This window comes from Acipenser ruthenus, chromosome 42 (assembly GCF_902713425.1).
Source record: "Acipenser ruthenus chromosome 42, fAciRut3.2 maternal haplotype, whole genome shotgun sequence".
NCBI lineage: Eukaryota > Metazoa > Chordata > Actinopteri > Acipenseriformes > Acipenseridae > Acipenser > Acipenser ruthenus.
This window is the reverse complement of record NC_081230.1, coordinates 10,097,060-10,119,475: the sequence shown is the minus strand read 5'-3', so window position 1 is coordinate 10,119,475 and position 22,416 is coordinate 10,097,060. Positions and strand designations below refer to the sequence as shown.

Sequence of the window (22,416 nt, the reverse complement as noted above, 5' to 3'; positions counted from 1 at the left end):
CATTTTTTTGGGCCAACTATAACCACAGCAGCTAACTGCCCTGGGCCTTATATGCTCCTGCCCGATCACGTGCAATGCCGGCAGCTCATTTGCACGGCGTGTTTACGTGCAAGCTGTGCTGTATCCCCTAGTAAAGAGCCCGCTCTCTCTTCATCCACACACACAGTCTTTATTTGACTTATTTTTTGGCAGGTTTTTAGACGCAGTGTTTCTCCGTTGGGGTCAGTTCGAGGTTCAAGCAATCACGCAACACGTGTAGGAGTACGTCGGGTCCTCAGAACGTACTCTTAAAGAGACTGCTTTCTGTTATACCTGGCGGACCCCCTGCAGAAACCCGAAGGAAAACAAAAGTCTAATCACAAATAAAGCCGACCTGTGACCCGGGCGCGGCCCCACCGTGCAGCCTGAACGAGGCGTGACCTTTGCCACTCTGAGAAAATACTGCCCGGCTGAGGAGCGGAGTCGTGACCAGGTAAGAACTAAAACCACCGCCGCAAAGACACAACGCACACCGATAATGCGTGCGTGTTTCATTACGCGTGTTCTGTTTTATCGAGGCTTTCGATGACGTTAGGAGGCAGCGTGTCGTGCTTATCAAGCGAGTTTAGATACAGAGAACTGCGAAAGAAATGGGCGGGCTGTTGTTGTTGTCGCTTGATCAACCCGGACTGTCCAACGAGTCCAGCCGCATAGCATTGCTTCGTGCGCCCCCTCGCCTTTTATTAAACTAACTTAACACTGTTTTCACAGCCTGGCGTTGTGTTCTGCTTGCTTCGCATATAAGTTTATTAATTTATTTGTTTTTTTGTATTCAGTTCACTTTTTGTTTACTTGTATACACACGACTTCTCTGTAAAAAAAAAAAAAAAAATTATATATATATATTATTTTACCAACACTGCACAGGCGTTGCACACAGATCTCGAACACGCGCATTGCGTGTCAGATGATGCTAAATACCATTCTGTCCGCGTGGAAGGGGTTAAACCCGTCGCTGTGCAGAAACTCCGAGTCGCCACTAGAGGGTGCAGTGAGCGGCTGTGCGTTTAAAAGCGCCGTGGAGTCACGGGAGAAGGGATTGTGACACCGGGGAGGGGTTCAAAATGAAAGCTGTGCGTTTTATGCATCTTTCCCCCCCCCCGGGTGAGACTGCCTTCATCCTGCCGGTGCTGGCGATGAAGAGGCACCGCTACCGTCCCAGCAAAACCCACGATCGTTGTGTAAACAAATAGCCTCTTTATATCGTTCTCAAGAAGGCGCGGCACCTCCACTACATAACAATACAATAAAATAATAAAAAACATCTCATGTGCTCACTTCACACAGAATGCTTTGTAATAAATAACCCTTCAGATCATAAAACATATTTGTCTTCGATCTTACAATGCTCCCCGCAGCACAGTAAGAGAGCATAGGGAGAGGAACTGGAACTGGAATTGGAATTGGAACTGGAACTGGAACTGGAATTGGAATTGGAATTGGAACTGGAATTGGAATTGGAATTGGAACGCACACACTTGTGCTGTCATTGTGATTCTAGTTCTAGCTGACCAGCTCTGGTAGGTGTGGTTGTTTATCAGGCAGTCACGCTGAAATGAACCATCCTGACCTTGATAAACGACCTGGGTACAGATAAGCCGTGCCATTGAGCAAGAGAGCTCGGGTAGATATTTACAGCTCATGTGACCTGCGGAGGCATGATGGCGTTCCCTTAACAAAACCATTTCGTTTCTTCGCGATCTTGTTGTGGACTCTTGCACGTGTGTGTGTGTGTGTGCATCAGTGTGCGTGCGTGCGTGTGTGTGTGTGCGTGTATCAGTGTGTGTGTGAGTGTATCAGTGTGTGTGTGCGTGCGTGGTGGTGTTGTTTTGAAGTCATGTTTTAAAGGAGCTGGCGTTTCGTTTCTTCACGATCTTGTTGTGGACTCTTGCACGTGTGTGTGTGTATCAGTGTGTGTGTGCGTGGTGGTGTTGTTGTTTTGAAGTCATGTTTTAAAGGAGCTGGCGTTTCGTTTCTTCGCGATCTTGTTGTGGACTCTTGCACACAGCCTCTTTGTTTATTCCTGCCTCTTGCCCTGGTGCAACATTAACTTGACGCGCCTCCCCGACTGGTTTTATGGACTCAGTCAGACCTTGCCCTGAAGGGAATCATCTCCCGCATCCCGACAGCACAGGACCGCTCTGTGCGCGCTTGTGAGAGAATCGGTGTAGATCAACGACTGAACTAAAGGGACTGAAAGAATCGCCAAAGTTTTCTGTGCGCTTTTACTCCAAGAAACTGTAAGTGCTTGTTTTTACTTTGAATTCTTGCAGCACTAATTACCCAAGTGCGACCAATTAACAGATGAGCACACATACACAGACTGGTGCATCGGAAACAGCCGCTGGTTTCATCAGTGCTGAGCCACGTGACTGCGCTTCTGAGCAGAGCTGTCTTCCTTGAGCTCAGCGGTGCTGAAATCCTGCACACGTTTCTAACGAGGGGTTTGCGTGGCGAGCCTGAACGAAGGGGTCTCGCTTGGTGTAAGAAGGCAGGGCAGGTTGTATCTGACGGTGATTTTTTTAATGTATTTATTTAGTCGCTTTGCAGAGACGCGATGACATCGCTGCTTCCAAACACGTCCGGAAGGCTGGCCCCGCTTTGCATGCTGGGATGCCTCGCCCCTCTCTTGCTGCTCCTCCAGGTCGGTCCCTGCTGGGGTCAGCTGGAGCGGAACCGCTCGGAGGGTCGGGGCATCAGAACCTGGGACTCCTCGACGACAGCGGGACAGGGGGTCCTCAAATCGAGCACAGAGAGGGTCAGGGGGGTCCTGAGTCCTGTGGAAGAAGCTATTGAAGAGCAGGTGAGGATGTGGGACAGGGTGTTCTTTAAAACCCATGAGAAAGCCTTTCTTAAAAAAAAAAAACAGGTCTAGAGCGTTTTATTAACTCCCTGTTTCCTCTGCTGCTGTCCTTGACCAGGGCTATTACCTGCGCAGGCTGTTCCTGCAGTACGGGGAGAACGAGACCCTGTCGTTCGGGGGGCTGCAGCGTCTGCTGGGGAGCCTGGGTCTGGGGGAGGTGAGCGTGCTGGAGATCAGCCACGAGGGGCTGGGCCATGACCACGTCTCGCACCTGGACATGCTGGAGGTGCAGGAGAACAAGCACACGCACTCCCACCCCCCGCACGAGCACGCCGGGAACCCCCTGCAGGAGACGGAGCGCAGGGATCCCCCCGCAGCACCCCCCCTGCGAGACACAACTTCCACCCAGCCTCCAGACACACCCAGGTAACAGCAGCTCACCCAATTCACAGCAAGAACAGTCTGTGACTCTGTGAGAGGAATCTCAGCTCTCCTGATTCACAGCAAGAACTGTCTGTGACTGTGAGAGGAATCTCAGCTCTCCTGATTCACTGCAAGAACAGTCTGTGACTGTGAGGAATCTCAGCTCTCCTGATTCACAGCAAGAACAGTCTGTGACTGTGAGATGAATCTCAGCTCTCCTGATTCACTGCAAGAACAGTCTGAGACTGTGAGGAATCTCAGCTCTCCTGATTCACAGCAAGAACAGTCTGTGACTGTGAGAGGAATCTCAGCTCTCCTGATTCACAGCAAGAACAGTCTGTGACTGTGAGAGGAATCTCAGCTCTCCTGATTCACAGCAAGAACAGTCTGTGACTGTGAGAGGAATCTCTGCCCCCCACATTATAAAGCTGGCTACACAGTAGGGATTGAGTTAAGATTCTCATTGCATAGCAGTTCCTGGTTTAATAGCTTCAGAATTATTCCTTTTGCACAGACCCTAATCTCACCACTAATCTTGGATTAACTAATGGTACCTTAGATATTCCCATCCCTGGTCTAAGACTCCCGTTCCATAGCAGTTTGATCCCATTCCTGGTTTTACTCTGTTTAATAAGACGCGCGTTTTCCTAACCTTTTCAGGATGAAGCCCGGCCAGGGTCCGGACCCGGTCAGAGTGTGGAGCCGGGCCGGCAGCGCAGCAGTGCACCCTGGGATACCCGGGGACCTCCAGGGGAGGAGCGGTCACCCTGTGGAGAACCACCTGCATGGAAACGTGAGTCCAGAACCGGAGGAACCTCCCCCCCCCGATACAGAACCAAAGAATAAAGCCCCCCGCCCCCACCCGCAACGGGCCCCTGAGACAGTGGGAAAGAGTGGGGCTTGTTTTTTGTGTTTTACTGAACCTTTCTGAAGCGGTTGTTTTAACGGGTCGCCCCCTTACCCTAACCCCCTGTTCCCCCCGGCAGTGTCTGAACATGTCCCAGCTCCTGGTGAACTTTGGCCTGGATGAGGCTGAGACCATCACCCCCGCGCTGTTCACCTTCCTGTGCCCCGCCCTGCTCTACCAGATCGACAGCCGCGTCTGCATCCGCCACCACGACGAGCTGGAAGTGACGTCGCTGGAGAAACGGGTGTCCTTCCTGTGGGGTACGGAAAAAAAAAACGACGGACAGAAAGCAGCTCTGGAACAAACCGACCGTTATTTCATTGCTTTTGCACAGACCCGAATCTCGGCTCTGGTCTCGGACGACCTGCTGGCACCTTAGATAAGGCAGATCTGGAAATAAGACTCCCGTTGCATAGCCGCGCGGTCCATTCCTGGTTTTAATCTGTTTAATAAAACTCACCTGAGCTTGTTACCACTACACTGGGGCTAATCAAGCTCATAGCAAAACCTGGAATGGGTGAGACGGCTCTGCAATAGGAGTCTTTATTTCCATCCGATTCATGTTCATTTATACATTTATGGGTTCCATCCCAAGATTGACGTCACAGAGATGAGACTTCACAGACAGCCAGACAGACGCACAGACAGACAGACACAGGGACACTGGCTGTGGCTTTGTGTGTTCAGGCTGCTCGCTGGGTCATGTCTCTCTCTCTGTGTGTTCAGGCTGCTCGCTGGGTCGTGTTTGTGTGTTCAGGCTGCTCGCTGGGTCGTGTTTGTGTGTTCAGTCTGCTCGCTGGGTTGTGTCTCTCTCTCTCTCTGTGTGTTCAGGCTGCTCGCTGGGTCATGTCTCTCTCTCTGTGTGTTCAGGCTGCTCGCTGGGTCGTGTTTGTGTGTTCAGGCTGCTCGCTGGGTCGTGTCTGTGTGTTCAGGCTGCTCGCTGGGTCATGTCTCTCTCTGTGTGTTCAGGCTGCTCGCTGGGTCATGTCTCTCTCTGTGTGTTCAGGCTGCTCGCTGGGTCGTGTTTGTGTGTTCAGGCTGCTCGCTGGGTCGTGTTTGTGTTTTCAGGCTGCTCGCTGGGTCGTGTTTGTGTGTTCAGGCTGCTCGCTGGGTCGTGTTTGTGTGTTCAGGCTGCTCGCTGGGTCGTGTTTGTGTGTTCAGGCTGCTCGCTGGGTCGTGTTTGTGTGTTCAGGCTGCTCGCTGGGTCGTGTTTGTGTGTTCAGGCTGCTCGCTGGGTCGTGTTTGTGTTTTCAGGCTGCTCGCTGGGTCGTGTTTGTGTTTTCAGGCTGCTCGCTGGGTCGTGTTTGTGTGTTCAGGCTGCTCGCTGGGTCATGTCTCTCTCTGTGTGTTCAGGCTGCTCGCTGGGTCGTGTTTGTGTGTTCAGGCTGCTCGCTGGGTCGTGTTTGTGTGTTCAGGCTGCTCGCTGGGTCGTGTTTGTGTGTTCAGGCTGCTCGCTGGGTCGTGTTTGTGTGTTCAGGCTGCTCGCTGGGTCGTCTCTCTCTGTGTGTTCAGGCTGCTCGCTGGATTGTGTCTGTGTGTTCAGTCTGCTCGCTGGGTTGTGTCTCTCTGTGTTTTCAGGCTGCTCGCTGGGTCGTGTTTGTGTGTTCAGGCTGCTGGCTGGGTCGTGTTTGTGTGTTCAGGCTGCTGGCTGGGTCGTGTCTTTATCTCTCTCTGTCTCTCTCTCTCAGCACTGCTCTGGAGCTCGGTAGCTCTCACAGTGATCAGTGTGCCCTCTCTCCTCGCGCTCTCCCTCGTCCCGCTCCTCACCAGCTCCTCCTTCCGCTCCCTGCTGTCCTTCCTGGTGGCGCTGGCAGTGGGGACGCTGTGCGGGGACGCCCTGCTGCACCTCCTCCCTCACGTAGGTACACCCCACCCTCTGAAAATCCGAGACGCCCGACACATGACATGCTAACTTTACTGTAAATGGATTGTGCTCAGGAACTGCTATTAAACATAAATATATATATATGTTGTGCTGGAATTTTGAGAAACTCTTAACTGTGATGCAGGGTTCACGCCTTCAAAGTGTGCTGCTAATCTGTGTTTGTCTGCTGTTCCCTCTTACCCCCGTGTGTGTGGTTTGTCTGCTGTTTCCTCTTACCCCACTGTGTGTGGTTTGTCTGCTGTTTCCTCTCACCCCCCGTGCTACACAGGCGCAGCAGGGCTCTCATGAGGAGGGGGAGGCTGGCTCCGGGGTTGAGGACTCCGTGTTGAAGGGGCTGTGTGTGCTGGGGGGCGTCTACCTGCTGTTTACCATTGAGAGCATGATGGGGCTGCGGCGACGCAAGGGTCAAGGGGTGAGTGAGGGGAGGGGAGGGGAGGGGAGGGGAGGGGGGGAGGGGGTATTGATTTTTTTTAAAAAGGAATCTGAAGAAATGGAGTTGGATTTGATCTCAGACCCTGATGGGAAAGCAACTGGTCTGACAGATGTTGTGGGTTTGTTCCTTCCCTGTGTTGAGTTTGATTTAGTCTGGCGTTCGTGAGGTGGGGCTGGAAGCTGCTTCCAGGACTGAGTCTCGTTTCTCTCTCTCTGTCTCTCTCAGGAGCGCGGGAGACAGGCCAGCGAGCAGGAGCCTGGACACTCCCACCAGCAAGGGGAGCAGGACCTGAAGCTGCTTGAGCGGAGAGGGCAGCAAGGTGAGTCAGTCCCAGCCAGGCCGCAGCGGGTACCTGCTTCAGTCTCTTTCTGCACCCCCCCACATCTCTGACTCTTCTGCCTTACCCGAGCAGCGAGACTCGCTCCGCACACGGAGAAACTCGCTCCTGGCCTTTTTGTTCCAAACCCTGCTCTACATTGTTTTAAAGGAATCAGCTGACCCCCCATCCAGCCCCTGCAGTCGTTCATTCTCTCGTGTTACTGGCTGTTCAAGGCTGCTGGAGTGGACGAGTGCCCTCCAGGACCGCGTGTGATTGGACTCCCTGCTCTAACGCGTTCCCTTCCTGCAGAAGCTGATTCTCTCAGCGGGGCTCCGCTGGATCAGGAGGGCGGGGCGGCAGGGGGGCCCCTGCGGAGAGAGGGCAGCCTGGGGTGCAGAACGGCAGAGACCACTCCCCACTCCCACTCCCACTCCCACTCCCACAGTGTGCAGGGGCTGAAGGACGCAGGCATTGGCAGTGTGGCCTGGATGGTTATCATGGGGGACGGGATGCACAACTTCACCGACGGGCTGGCTATAGGTGACAGAATTATAAATTAGTGTTATTATTGTTGTTGTTGTTATTAATGTTATTTTCCATATTCCTCCGGCTGCAAATCTGTGTAAATATTGAAATAGCCGCCAGGCACCAGTGAGCACTGGTCTGAACCCAGGTATGATTGAATTGTATTTCTAAGTGACCTGTATGTAGGACAGTAGGCATATCTGGGTTACTGGTACGTTAATGTAAGGGGAGTCTGGAGTTTGCGGCAATCTGCGTCTGTGAAACCGTTTTTAAAACCTCTGTGCAAAAGCCATGCAATAATTGTGAAGCTGAACCCTGTGAAATGCTGTCTGTCTGTCTGTCTGTCTGTCTGTCTGTCTGTCTGTCTCAGGAGCTGCTTTCTCTCAAGGTGTGGTTGGAGGTCTCAGCACCAGCGTGGCCGTGTTCTGCCACGAGCTCCCCCACGAACTTGGTACGTTCCACGTCGGCTCACCTTCCTGGAGACCAGCTTGGACTCCAGGAAATCTCATGTTTAAATCCCTGCTCGCAGCGAGTGGAGAATGAAAAGGAATTGAGGAAGGTGTAATGCTGCTGAGAGTCCCCTAGGTGGCCCGACTTGTGAAGGAGAGTTTTGTAGGGGGGGAGGGGGGGTGGGGGGGGGCTGTAACAGGTGAAATCAGAATTACTAACGATGGCTCCCTCTCCCCCTCCTCTCCTCTCCTCAGGAGACTTCGCGGTGCTGCTGCAGGCTGGCCTGCCCCTGTGCAGGGTGCTGCTGGTCAGTCTGCTCTCGGCTGTGCTGGGGTTTCTGGGGATGCTGGTGGGCGTGGGGGTCAGCCAGCAGTCCCGCGAGGTCACTCCCTGGATCTTCTCGCTGACCGCAGGCATGTTCATCTACGTGGCGCTCGTGGACATGGTACGTCCCCCCCCAATCCGTTCCGTTACACCCCCCTGTTCACGCTGCGAGACGAAGGCCAGCCCTGCAGCGGTCAGCTTGACCTCCCTGGGGGCAGTGGTCAGCAGGATCGATAGCACAGTCCCGGTCGATTTTGTAAACGGACCATGTGCTACGCTGGCTGCGTTAAGTAACTGAGTGAGACTTTTTCCGCTCAGTCTGATCACCGATGAAACCCGTTCTGCAGCTCCGAGCTGCTCAGGGGGGAGCAGGACTGAGCGTGCCGTGACGTGGGTTCTTTCACGGAGAGGCTCGCTTGCTGAACACGCCCACTGAATTGCTGAGAAGCCACCGTATGCTTTTATGCCTCTGGTCCCCTGTACTTTGCACCAAGCGCCAGATAAGAGGTTTGATAACGCAACGCTTACAACTTGAGAGGGGGGCTAATCTTTCTTTACTTTAATGCTATTTTAAAAGGCTTTTGAAGTTGTGAAGACAATACTGTGCTATCATTCCAGGGATGGAAACAAGACTCCTACTGCACAGCATGTCCACCTGTTCCAGGTTTTACTACAAGCTTCGATAGCCCCACCATACAGGTCTTACGCGTCATGCTTGTTTTAATGTGTGTGGTTTTCTGTTTTTTTTTTCAGCTTCCGGAGATGCTTCGCGGAGAATCTTCCTCTCAGGGAAAACCAAAGCGCCTCCTGCTGCAGCACCTGGGGTTGCTGCTAGGGGGCGCCCTCATGCTGTGCATTGCTGTGTTCGAGGATAAGATCATCCTCAACGTTGACTTCTAGCCTCGGAGAGCCGCATGGAACACAGAACACAGCGGCTGAAAAACAGTCGTCTGTCTGGGACTCCGAGATGCTCCTCATTCTTTTTGCACAGCATTTTTTTTTTTTTTTTTTCAAATTGTGCGTTTACTCCTAACCCCAGATCATCACCATCCCTACATCAGGAAGGATCTCATGTTCACGATGTCGCTGCTGCAGTGGGGAGGAAGGCTCAGAGTATTGCTGCTGTCATGTGGATTTCTCTGAAGACTGTATACAAGGTGTTTACTTTGATTTTTATTTTATAAGGTAGTTTTAAAAGAAAATTGATAACATTTTAATTTTTTAAAATATATTTTTTAAAATGATGTAAGCTATTCTTGATTGTACAGGACTATTAAATTCTGGGGGGGGGGGGGACATAGTTAACCCAAACTAATACTTTAAGTGGGGTACAGAAATCTGGCTCAGAGGAAACACGGTTGGAAATTAGGTGGACACAGACTTAGGACAGCGAGAAGGAGACACGTCTTCACAGGGCAGCCTCGCTTGGATCCTTACAGACCCGGCACAGTTCTGAGATCCATCAGCTGCTCAGAACCGGACGCGTTTAGGACGGTCTGAACGCCCTCGCGCCTCAATGCTATCGTGTTCTTAAGCGATATCAGGAAGAAGAAAGGTCACTTTGAACTGGTGATCACATTCTGCGTTTATAACCAACAGCGAGCACCAATTCAAAGTGACCAAAAAATACCATTGTGAATAATAACGTTTTGTATAGACGCACAGACGAGATTGTTAACGGATGTGTTGAAGCATTTTGTATATCAGAAATCAATAAAGTGTGATTGTTGCTGATCAGAATGCGAGTCGGCTGCTTGATTGGACCCCTCTGGTTTGTGGTGTCGAGCTGGAGGAGGGTTTAAAATACTGACGCAGAAAGAAACCCATTCGGAACCCAGGTAGAAGCAGTAGCACTTTATTTAAACATTACCAATTCCAAAGCCACAATATTGAATTACAAGACGTGTGTTGGCTGCAGCATAACATTGTACAAAATATATCAAGTTTGAATGCCTCTCTCTTTTTTTTATTTATTTGTATAAGTCTCACAGATTATTTCTCCTTTATTATTAATTCTTTTCAGTTTTAAATACATGTATGTAACACCCTTTATTTCCTTTTTTTTTTGTAACAAATAACCATTTGCTAGCTCACACAATGAAATATCAAGGCAAAGTGCTTTCAGAATTGCATTCTCACGCAAATCATGAATGGCTTGTGTGGAAAATCGAGACCCTTTATTCAGGCATCCCAGCTTCAAGAAGGACAATGGAAGCTTTATCCAAGCAAGGATTTCTTTGTGTTTATATATATATATATAATGTAAGGCTGGATAGATTAACAGTCACCCGTATCCCACAGGGCAGTGCTACTCCACTTCTTAACTCCATTTCTCAGGTGTTTGTTTTTTTAAACAGCATGTTATCTTGTTGTCAGGCGTGCATGTGATCACACCTCTAACTTCCACACCCCTCATCACACCTGCTCCTCCTTTATAAAAGAGCCCCTTCTTAGCACTGCACTAGTTATAAGACAGCACAGCCCCCCGATCTCGTTTGCAATAAAACGCCCCGCTCTCGTACCCACGGCTCTCGACTACAGCTTTAGATAGGGGGAGCGCTGGAGATGAGGGACCGGTAACACTGGCTGCTAGTTTCACAGCCACTCGGACCCCCTAAGGTTACCTTAGGGAAGGAAATCCAAGGGGTCTGCGCAGACGTGTGGAACAGTTTCAGACAAGACCATGTAACTGTGCTTAGGAATACCTGAGGACTGAAGCTAAGAATCCACCTGCTCTCCTAGGCTAAGAGAGAAAAGAAATAAATGAGAGTCAAGATGTAAATATAATGTTTCAAGTTTCCCTGCGTAACGCCCAGCTGTCGGGCTAAGGCATCAGGCTGACTTTAGGGGAACCTGCGGATGTAGTTAAATACACAGTGAAGGCTACCTTTTAATAAAACATCTACCCAAATAAAATTAAAAAAAGCTATTAAATAGAGCAGGCTGTATTTCTCTCTCCTGTGTTTTTTTTTTGTGTCTTGTTGGAACATCGTAATATAATTCCTTTGATACGGATCAAAATGAAAATCCACCAAAATAGCCAAGAGAACTAAGCGTGCCCCAGAGGAGATGCACAGAAGACTAGTTAATAAATAAAGTGTGGCTTCACACTGCAGTGGTATTGGATATACAGTGTGTACGGATGTGTGTGTGTGTGTGCAATATATTTTATATATATAACACACACATATATACACACATACACACTATTTTTCTTCAATGCAAATGGTAAAAAAAAGTTTGATAAACAGATTACATTTCAGCTGAATATATATATATTAATAAACTAATATATGGAGGTAGGAATAATATAATAATAATTAGTATAAGACACATCTTGTTTACAGTATTTATAAAACAAAGAGAGCTAATATTACTGGCATTTTTCAGTTTTTTTTTCTATTGTTAAGGATATCTGCGGTAACCCTTCTTTCCAGATGTGATTTATATATTTTTATAACAGCCCTCTCCCATATGCAAGTCCAGTTGATACGTCTTAGCTACAGTACTGCTAGTATACAGTGACAGTTCTTCCCACGGCAGAAAGGACACAGAGCTGTCCTGAAGAAGTCCCCTCACAGGAATCCTCAGTTAGAAAAGCCTGGAGATGCTGCTGCACCTGAGCTGCACTGCACCCAGCTTGCGTGAGCGAGGGACCGATCTCCAGACCCGCTTCACACGCGTCCGAAATGAAAACGCACACGTGCACCTGCTCCTCTCCCGCCAGCTTTCTAAACTAGAACTCACGAAAAAGCATCCTTCTGAAAAACAAAAGCACCCAGAGCCACGTGGCATTCAAGACGCCTCTGATGAGAAATGCACGAGGTCCCTGTCAGGTAATAGAAACCAGTTCCCTTTATCACCCGCCTGCAACTGCAACGAAAATATATCCAGCGTCTTTTAATTAAAAAAAAAAAAAAAAAAAAGAATGCACACACACACTCTAGGAAAACCACATCTTTCCAGAGGAACTCTGCAGCGATAAAATTATATATAATTGCAAACTACATACATACAAACTACTAAGAGCAAGGAGTGCAAGGACCATAAGCACACACGCGACTCAGAAACCTCCAAAAGTTTTCCTTTAAAACGAATCAAATCTGTTAATCCGACTGACCCCAGGGGGTTGATTCGATCAGCCACACCAGGACTTTGTTTAAGAGCCCTGGATTGCATCAACCAGGGCTGTCCCTAAGAAAACTCTCCAAGCAGGTGGATTCCCTGGAACTGTTCAGGTCTAAATCAAATCACACCACCAGCCCGAGGGAAAGTCTGTTAAACACGTGAGTATTCGTTTCTCTCGGTTTTTCAAAACGCTTGCAAATCTGGTTTCAATTACAATACGCAAGGCTGTTCACGCACAAGCACGAACCCACCCCATGCAATCCTCACAGCCTGCACTGGTACACAAGGAAACTACTTCAGCTCAGAGCTGGATGCACAACCCCCCATTGCTAGTGGGATTGCAGCCAACCCAGAATAACACATCTATCCAGCTTCAGGCTGTGTGCAATCGACGCATCAAAAAAAAAAAAAAAAACAGCTAGGATCTCTCCTCCATCACACATCTCTCGCTTTCTATACTTTATTTATTTTTACCGGTATTACCGAACTTCTGCCGTTTTACCAACAGTGCAAGTGTAACCGTGATCATCATAAAAAAGAAATGCAGTGGATGAGGTAGTAGTGCTGAGCAAGTAAAGGTTGTGAAGTGAAACCCCCTTGATTATCATGGGGCAGTATTATCGCTCTGACCCTGGTAAGAGGGGAGAGCTGGTGACTGAGCAGGTACAGACCACACTGAACACACCCGGAATAACCCGCAAGGCTAACAGAAGCTGCTGCAGCCTCACGGTCTAGAACAGTGTGCACAGTTTTAAAAAAAATCAAAAAGTTTACTTTGCTGGTATTTCGCGTGCCCTTTTTTTTTTGGTCCCCACAAACGGATCTCAGAAGGTGATCCTGTTTCCCCGTTAATTGTGTAATTCATTAAGACGGAGAACGGAGGGCACTGCAATCCGTGAGGGGTCTCGGACTCTATGGGTCCCCACGCAGCTTTGACCAGGAAGAAATGGACCAACAGTCAAAAAACGCCAGAACATGGAGCTAAATTTTGGTCATTCTTCAAAATGATATAAAAATTAAAAGTCCACGTTTAGAATTGTTCAGTGCATCAAACATTTTAATAGATCACATCAAAAAGGACATAAAACGTGGGGGAACGCGTTGATAAAGGAGGCTGGAGCAGCTGCACACAAGGAACCCCAGTCAGTCTCGGTGAGGTGCAAGGAGGATTTAACAAGAAGATCATGTGCAAATTAAATTTTACAGGAAAAAAAATATTTCTCTCAGAAGAATTTTGGTCAAAAGCAACATTGGCTCAGTTTTTTTCTTTAGTACATTATATATAGCGATACTGCACCTTCTCAAACACCAGCTAACTCCACTCAAGACTGTTATAGGAAAGCTCAAAATAAAGATAATCTTGGGTTGATCCGGACGCTGAAATCTCATTGGTTCTCTTGAGGCTGTTCAGCCTCCATTCTGTCTTTGCACTTGCATGCTTCATAGTAAAGAGAGACCCGCAGAAAGCAACGCAGCCTAAATACCAAACTTGAGCTTCATGAAGTATCACACACACGTGTGTGCGGCTAATGCACTGATACACAGGGACGTTAACTTAAGCTGCAGGTATGTGGGAGCAATACTTCAGGGTTTTTTTTTTCTGATCAAAAACTCAGTTCATATTACAGTATGCTTTTAGTTTAAAGGAGTCAGATCTATCCCTTATTTGCTTGATCCAGTTCACGTGACTATTACTGTTGATACCTTTTGGGGAAAAAAAAAAAAAAAAGATACAATTATTGCACTTTCTTATTTCTGATGTTGTAAATGTCACCACGTAAACTAAACTATCATGAAAAGGTAAATCAAATTGTCCACAGTGATTTCAATTAAAATAGTGCTCTAATATATCTATCTATCTATATCACACAGAGGAAGTTACCACAGCATGCAGATATTAAAAAGGACAAAAAGAAACATTGCATCTAACTAGAGAATTCGAAACTACCGCCAACACAGCTGCTACAAATCAGAAGGCTTCTCTGTTTTGCATCCCTTTTGATAATTCATCTTTTTGTAATAGATTTGCAGGTAGAGAGTCTTTTTTTTTTTTTTGCACATTCATTTATTCATTAATGTCTTCTTCTGTAGAGGAAGAGGAGGTGTGCTTGGTCTGAAAACGTGATCAAACTAATAATAAATAAATTAATAGCTACATTTCATTTGAAGCCCTTGTCAATACTGTACTCCACCCTCAGACAACGATGTGAAGTGATTTAAAACAGCAGCTACCAGCGCATCAGAAAGTGTCTTGTTGAATTGACACAATCAAAAACCAAATACTGTCAGTGAATCCAAATTCAATAAACGTGAACTGTACGCCATCATTAATATTAATAACAAAATATACGTTTCGCACCGCTGTAGAAGCCAGCACTAAGATCATGTTATGAGCAAACACATACAGATGCATAATAATTCAATATACCTTCACATGGCCAACACACACGGAGAGGAATCCTTACAGTGGATTTAAAAATAAAAAAATAAAAAAACTGGGTGCAGTTACTTAATCATAAACGCCGCTGCATAAAAACACCAGATTTTGTTTTGTTTTGTCATTTGGCACTTTCTAAAAGAGGTTATGAAAAGGTCAGCCAGAATGTAGATTTTATACTGGGGTAAATGCAGAATACTGCAGCTAGACTGCCTGTTGAAATGCATGGTTGTATATGGTATATGTATTTTAAAAAGGCAGCGAGGTTTTGAATCAATCCAGTTGGTAAAAAAACCGTGACCAATTCCTGAGCAGTTTACTACAGGCAGACTGAGGCAGCGCTATGCAAGGTGGGGTTAAAAATGTGCAAGAAACTGCAAGCGAAAATCAACACTGTCTTCTGTGTACAGCTGCCTCTCCCTCCCTGAAACTTCACTTCACCTTCCACGTGGACTCCCTGCAATACCAGCTCACTGAAAAGCCAGCCATCAGCTCGGCATTCCAATTAATCACGAGCTTCACAAGCAGACCTGCCATACTCATACGACAGCACTGCAGAAGCTCTTCAACAGAAAGCAGCATCTTTCAACTCTGTCTACAGAACGGGTCTTCCAGTTTACACAATCATCGATTTAGAACATTGCTTTTTCAGGCTCTTTTAAAAGGAGGTATCCTCTACAAAGCCTGCGAGTCCCCTGCTGTATGACAAACACACACACACAGTTTTCAGTGATGATATGGAACGACAATGCTACTTGCAAACCCTCTTTGTGAAGAGTTAACGCCTCGGTAAGAGACTTAGAGCTACAGCGTGTGCACAGGAAGAGACCAACTACCCGTGCATTCACAGCAACTACAATTACACACACAGGAAGAGACCAACTACTTCAAAAACTACCCGTGCATTCACAGCGACTATAATTACACACAAAGGAAGAGACCAACTACTTAAAAAAACTACCCGTGCATTCACAGCGACTACAATTACACACACAGGAAGAGACCAACTACTTCAAAAACTACCCGTGCATTCACAGCTACAATTACACACACACACAGAGCTACACTTTTTTTGGTAATGGTCCCCACCCAAAAGATTACAATGCAATTTTTCTCCTACTGAGTACTTGAAAGCACTGAAAATATATTGCTCCTTTTACTTGTGTTTTTATTTTTTTTTAAATTTTTTTTAAACTTTATAGCAATTTATTTTTAAGGCTCTGTTTTGATATATTTCTTCTCCTAGATATATATACTTTTTTTTTACGTAGTGCAACAGTTAACGATTCTATTCTACGCTCCTTTAAGAGAAATTTAAAACAAACTAAAAGCTGACTTTGCGATACGATGGTCTGTTCATTGAGCTTGGTGGTTATAAACAAGGCCAGGTTTAAGAGAACGACCCATCTCTGCTTCTACACCGGACTTCAACATAGCTGCTAAACTGCCACATCTCCCAGCAGGGACCAAACACAGGGCGTTCTGCACACATGCAGACTGCATTTCAAACACACAGTGCGTTCTGCACACATGCAGACTGCATTTCAAACACAGTGCATTCTGCACACATGCAGACTGCATTTCAAACAGTGCGTTCTGCACACATGCAGACTGCATTTCAAACACACAGTGCGTTCTGCACACATGCAGACTGCATTTCAAACACACAGTGCGTTCTGCACACATTCAGACTGCATTTCAAACACACAGTGCGTTCTGCACACATGCAGACTGCATTTCAAACACACAGTGCGTTCTGCACACATGCAGACTGCATTTCAAACACACAGTGCGTTCTGCACACATGCAGACTGCATTTCAAACACACAGTGCGATCCTGGTGTCTGCCTGATGTCTATTTCCTTTCCGCTCCCTCCCAGACAACCCAAATACTTTTGTATTACACCACCCAAAAAAGATAAAAGGCTTTTGCAAAAGCAGAGTTTGTGTCTTCCAGCATAGTCTTTGAGTTACACACATTGTTCACCCATCCTGTCAAATAGAGCATTGACTACCCTGGTGTGCATATAGTGTGAAGATGCAGCATCTAACAGAAATATACAGGAGGTATGCTCATACACATATATAGATATAGAGATTAGATTGATAGATAGATTAATGCACAGATTATAAACATGCCTGAATTCTAAAAGAAAAGGCTGCATTTTAAATGCAAATCAAAGACTGCCACTACTTGACTGCAATTTTAAATGGATCATTATTATTATCTTCATCATCAGGAAAGATTTTGGAAGATTTAGAGAAGAGACGCACGCAAGAGATATTGCATATTTTTAAAAAATACCAATTCTAGACCAATCAGTGCTTGAACACAAAATAGAATACCCATTTTCTTAAAACGTAAGGCATTTGTTACTTTTAAATTTGATGCTTTATTAGCGGTCGTATATTTTTAGTTGCAAGTTGCTTTGCTTAGTTTCCTGCCTGCAAACCTCGTGGCTTCCAATACTCTGGTTCAAACTATCTTTAAAACACACACTGAAACAAAACCCCCCAAAAAAAAAAGTGTTCCTATTTTCTTAGTTTGCGACCCGGTTTCCTAAATTGCCCCGAGTAATAAATATTTAAAAGCTCCTACATCTGAACGTAGCAGCTCAACAGTCCTCCAAGCACACCCATGCGTTTTGTTGTTTTTTTTTGGCTCGTCTGAATTCTGTACCGTACAGGCTGGCAGTGCAGTGAGAACCGTCCAGCACACAGCAGTACTGCCAGGCAAGGTCAGAGAGGCATCAGAGATTTCCATTGAAGTGAAGACTTCTTAGTGATCAGCAACGTGAAACAGCTCAGCAGGTTGTGAACCAAATATTACCTTTGACTGAAACGTTTCAGTTTTTAGGAAGATGGGTTTTTATTTATACAACACTCTTTCTTTTTGTTAATTAGGAAAACGTAGTTTTTTTTTTTGCCAGACAGGGATTTTTGACTGCAAAATAGTATTAAAATATTATTAGAGTGCTGTATAAACAAAACAGAATTCCATCGCTACTAAAAAAAAAAAAAAACACGATTGCAAGGGAATATAAAATGTTCCAGTCAGTTTGATACAGTAGCGCTCGTGAAGATCCAATTCCACATTATTGTAAATGCATCACCTTTGGTTTTTTGAACAACATTTAAAAAATAAAAATTAAAACGCCCTGCCATGTAATTGTAAGATACAGGGTGGCCCAGCATTAACAACGCTGCCTCTGATGCTGGTCTCGTGGGGCAGCCTTTATATTACAATGGGGATCTTTGATCTTAGGAGGTAGAAACTCATTCTTTCACCGGCTGGACTTCACAGTGCAGTTGAACAAGGAAAACGAATTCTAGAGACTTTGTACCCAGTTACTAAGATCTTTCGAACCCTCCAGCGAACAGCGATATCAACACTGTGACTCGCTCCGTTCTATTTTAATGGGCTTGACAATTTAAAGTCTCCCTCCCCTCCAGCACAAAGTTGCTACAAACGAAACAGCGGCACACAACTTTTCTGCGGCACCATCATTTGATCTTGCAGTTTTATCAAATGTCCAAAGGTAAGGCCCAAAGTTCTCACCTCCCCCCGCCCCTCCCAAACCCCGCCTCAACACCGCCCCACAATCTCTGCAATAAAACAGATTCAACACCGATCAAGGCTCTCAATGATATGCAATGAAGCTTGTAGCACACCAGCCCTGCTCGCTGAACCTATGCACTGCGCTGCTGGACAGGGAAAACAGATTCCTGTTTGCAGCCACTCTTCGAATATTTTCCAAACTCGGAGAACCAAGTAAATCACGTTCCTGGATAACATACCTGCGGGGCACGTTCTGAAACCCAGGACTGGTGAGAACGTCAAGCCCTGGTGTATATACTGGAGCAACACCAATGCTGTAGAACGAAAAAAAAATGCTTTGAAATAAAAAGAGATTATCGTCGGATGGATCTGCTACCTTTGCCTCCAAGCACATTTCCCTTCAAGTATCAAGTAACGAGAACATCGGACTCTCAAGCTCTCTGCTCTACGCGCCAGCCAGCGCAAACCAATCGCTTCTCATCAGGGGGCGTGCCGGGACCCACGCTCCTAACTGCCTTTCAGAAACTCGGCAGGCATTTCATAAACCCATTCCAACGTGTCGATTTCTAAAACAAGAAAAGCGGTCCTTCCTTCACCTTTACAACAGAGTACCGATCAACTGACTTCCGCACGGAGGGTTTGAAAAGCCGATCGGATGAGAATTCTCTCTCTTGCTGCCCAACGAAGCCGGAAGTGATCCTTTCATTACAATATGACTTTCATTGTCCGTTTACACCCTCGATGCAGCGGTAAATAATATCAGCGGACGTTCACTGCCAGATTGTAAAACACACTAAAAAAATCAATGGATTTATTTAACACCTGCCCAGAAATACTTCTTAAAAAGACACTTCGGAGGATCGGCACACCATCTTTACTCAGCACTCAAAATCCATTACTGTAAAACAGGCAGTCAGTGTGATCTCTCCATCTTCTGTGGACATATTTACAGGAACACGTTTTGCACGTTTAATATAAATTATACATGTTCTGATTTTTAGTAAAACACAGAACTAACGTAAAATGCCTTGGTTGCACACACTTCATGTTTTAAGGTGTAACAGGTTTCTTTTTTTCCTATTTAATTTACAGCAACAACCCTACAGTTTTGTGCAGCTGCCAGTCATGCAGTTTAGTACAGCGTTCAGGTTTAAAAGCCTGAACAGAGAAAACAAAATAAAAAAAAAACTCACTACAGTCCTTTCAAGTGATTTCTTTTCAGATTTGGTCGCAGTTTTAAATATAATGTCTTGTTGCTTTTAGTAGAAGTTTTATTTTCATTGCATTTTTTTTTTTTTTTGCTGTGCAGGTGAGCTAGTATACAGAAGGGGGTACAAGTAACCATCACCAGGAATAAGCAAACAGCAATCTTTGTAAACGATTGCACAAAGAGCACACCTGTCTAAAAGCGTTTAAAACGAATAATAAGGCCTAATGCACGATGCAAGGTGCCACCATTTTTAACTTGTCTTTGATTGGTGCAGGACTTCCTGTTGCCACGGTGACACTTAATCTTAGCCACTTAGAAGTACCAGAAATCACCTCGGAGCCTGTTGCTAGGCAACACGCAGCAGGACTCCCAGCGGCTGGTCCTTCATCACCCCCCTTTGCATTATCATTGGGATCAGCGATAACCAGCTGGCTTAAAGATAACACATGGAACATTAACCCTAACGCTATGACTAGCTGAGGCAGTGATAGATAGATCGATATAAGAGTAAACAGTAATGATGGAAGCTGTCAGGATAAATGTACTAGAAAACTGGGGGTGAGGGTTGAGGGGGGGGGGAAATCGGTTCAATTCAAGTAATGGATCCAATAAAAACTCAGCCACTTGCTCTACAGCGGTCTGTACATTCACTTTGTGTCAGCAATTTTATGGCTCAGTTGTCGACTGTCCTGTCTGTCTATTTATTTATTTATTTCTCTCTACTCTTTTTTTGGCAACTCTAATAAAACGATAGGAAGCACGACAGTGCAAATCCACCTTTGCTCTGAAACGTATTTGTGCCGTACACGTGTGGATTGTACACGGGGGCAGGGGCGGGGGGCTGCAGAGTCCCTGGGACACACTGCCCGGGTCACAGAGTCCCTGGGTCACAGAGTCGCTGGGACACACTGCCCGGGTCACAGAGTCCCTGGGTCACAGAGTCGCAAGGACACACTGCCCGGGTCACAGAGTCCCTGGGTCACAGAGTCGCAAGGACACACTGCCCGGGTCACAGAGTCCCTGGGTCACAGAGTCGCAAGGACACACTGCCCGGGTCACAGAGTCCCTGGGATACACTGCCTGGGTCACAGAGTCCCTGGGTCACACTGCCCGGGTCACAGAGTCCCTGGGACACAGTGCCCGGGTCACAGAGTCCCTGGGACACAGTGCCCGGGTCACAGAGTCCCTGGGACACAGTGCCCGGGTCACAGCCCAGCTGCTGGGAATACGGTGCTCCCGCTGTCGAATGCTGCCCACGTGAAGCGATTTCCTGCAGGAAGAATTCCTCAAGGCAAAGTGTGAACACGACTTGTGAAATGACCCCTCACCCTGCACGTTACTTCAGTGCATCCCTTCTCCCCCTCATCCCCTCGCTCCGCTCTGCGCAGGGAGAACCCCAGCGTGGTTTTGTTTACGTTATAAAAGTGCTTTTATTTATTTATTTATTTTTTTTTTTAAGCAAGTGCTTTGGATCAGGGATGAATGGAACTATATAATTTTTTTTTTTTCACAAAAAAAACATTTCTAAAGCTCACTGGCCTTCTAATCATAGTGCTGAATTAAAACGGGTTTCAGATTGTAAAACCCACAACAAAGTCTAATTAAAAACAAACAAAAAATAGACAAATCGCCTTCCCTTTGAGTTTTTTTCAGTTTTAAGAAGCCCTAACTGCATACGATATCCGTGCGACTCTTAAAGGGAATTGCTTTTTTTTTTTTCAACTCTTAAAGGGAATGGCCAAGAAAAGTTGCTGAAATTAAACCAATTATGAAATTTTACAAGGTCAACTAGCATCAAAATAAAAAAAGTAAATTTGAGAGTAATTAGTTCAATGAAATGGCTTAATTCTCGTGATGACATCACATCACCTACCTCACCCCCTCAAGAGTGACATCATAGATCTCCAAAAAAAACCAAACCAAAAAAAATCAAATAAAAATTTGCAGGTCGCTTATTACAATCATTTTCAGAATTTTTGTACCATAAACTTGAGGAATAACAATGACATAGCTTTTTTTTTTTGGCATCCGATATTCCTGGCTCGTGTTCTATAGAAGGTGAATTAAAACGCGAACGATGAAGACGACCTGGGGAAACACAAATAATATCACTCCTGGCCACTTGAGGGCGCCAGTGAAGCGTTTTTTTAGGTTCCCTCCCAGCCCCAGGTTGAATGCACCAGGGAACAGACTTGAATCTCAGTCAGCATTTTCTAGTGATTATTAATAATATTATTACTATCATAGTTAACAAGCTGTGCTGTCTGAAGTATAGAATATTTGTTAAAAGAGAACAATGCTTAAAAAGGAAAAAAAAGGCCCAGATTTAACAAAAGCAGTACGACACGAATAGAGACCTTGGGATGGGGGGGGGGGGGGGGGGGGCGGGAGATTGGGGATTGGGAATAAAAAGCCCTTAAATCCTTGATTGTCTTTAATCTTTCCAGACCAACTAAAACCCTTGATTTTAATATTATTTTTATTGTTGATGCAGAATGTGTCTCAACTTTTATCTAGTGCAATATATATATCTTTTTTTTCACAAATCCATCACAAATTCAACCTCATTACATACCAGCCATGTTGCAGTTGTTCTAGAATTATTTCAAAAGCAGCAGCAGCTGGACTGTTCTAGAACACATCGCAGGACTGTTCTAGAACGTAACGATATCAACAGTTTATTTTTTCTATTATTAGACACAGTTCATACAGTTTATAAACACCACAAGCAAAACTAAGCAGCTATCAATCCCCCATCCTGGCAGTTATCAATCGCACTGCAAGATTTCAACTGGATTGAACTCGTTTTAAACAAAAAGGTGCTTCTGCCGAGGACTAATACTATTAAAAAAAAATAAAAAAATCAGCAAAATAGCAGCCAGGAAGTGACTTTAGTGTTTTTAGATACTGTTGCAGGGCAAATTCCCAAACCGTGGATTTTCTAACTTCATTGTAGTTAAGGTGGCACGGTTTA

General features: G+C 46.0%; 1 protein-coding gene and 1 long non-coding RNA gene across 3 annotated transcripts; one reads left to right on the top strand and one right to left on the bottom strand.

Annotated features, from left to right (window-relative positions):
- Window positions 1-57: 57 nt before the first annotated feature.
- On the top strand, window positions 58-9,848 carry LOC117401142 (zinc transporter ZIP10). 2 transcript variants are annotated; one of them, XM_059011729.1, is made up of 12 exons: window positions 58-472; window positions 2,579-2,842; window positions 2,961-3,268; window positions 3,926-4,058; window positions 4,252-4,432; window positions 5,861-6,030; window positions 6,326-6,469; window positions 6,716-6,809; window positions 7,119-7,349; window positions 7,705-7,785; window positions 8,039-8,229; window positions 8,862-9,848. In XM_059011729.1, exons 2-12 carry the CDS (start codon window positions 2,597-2,599, stop codon window positions 9,006-9,008), a joined length of 1,926 nt encoding a protein of 641 aa, XP_058867712.1. In that variant the 5' UTR covers window positions 58-472; window positions 2,579-2,596; the 3' UTR covers window positions 9,009-9,848. The 2 variants fall into 2 exon arrangements, with proteins under 2 accessions (XP_058867712.1, XP_033857539.3); XM_034001648.3 differs by lacking the exon at window positions 58-472 and adding an exon at window positions 1,862-2,279.
- Window positions 9,849-9,947: 99 nt separating this feature from the next.
- On the bottom strand, window positions 9,948-17,124 carry LOC131709311 (uncharacterized). Its single transcript, XR_009311477.1, has 2 exons — window positions 11,744-17,124; window positions 9,948-11,709 (listed from the first exon to the last, which is right to left on the bottom strand). It is a non-coding gene; the product is annotated as an uncharacterized LOC131709311 (long non-coding RNA).
- Window positions 17,125-22,416: the final 5,292 nt, after the last annotated feature.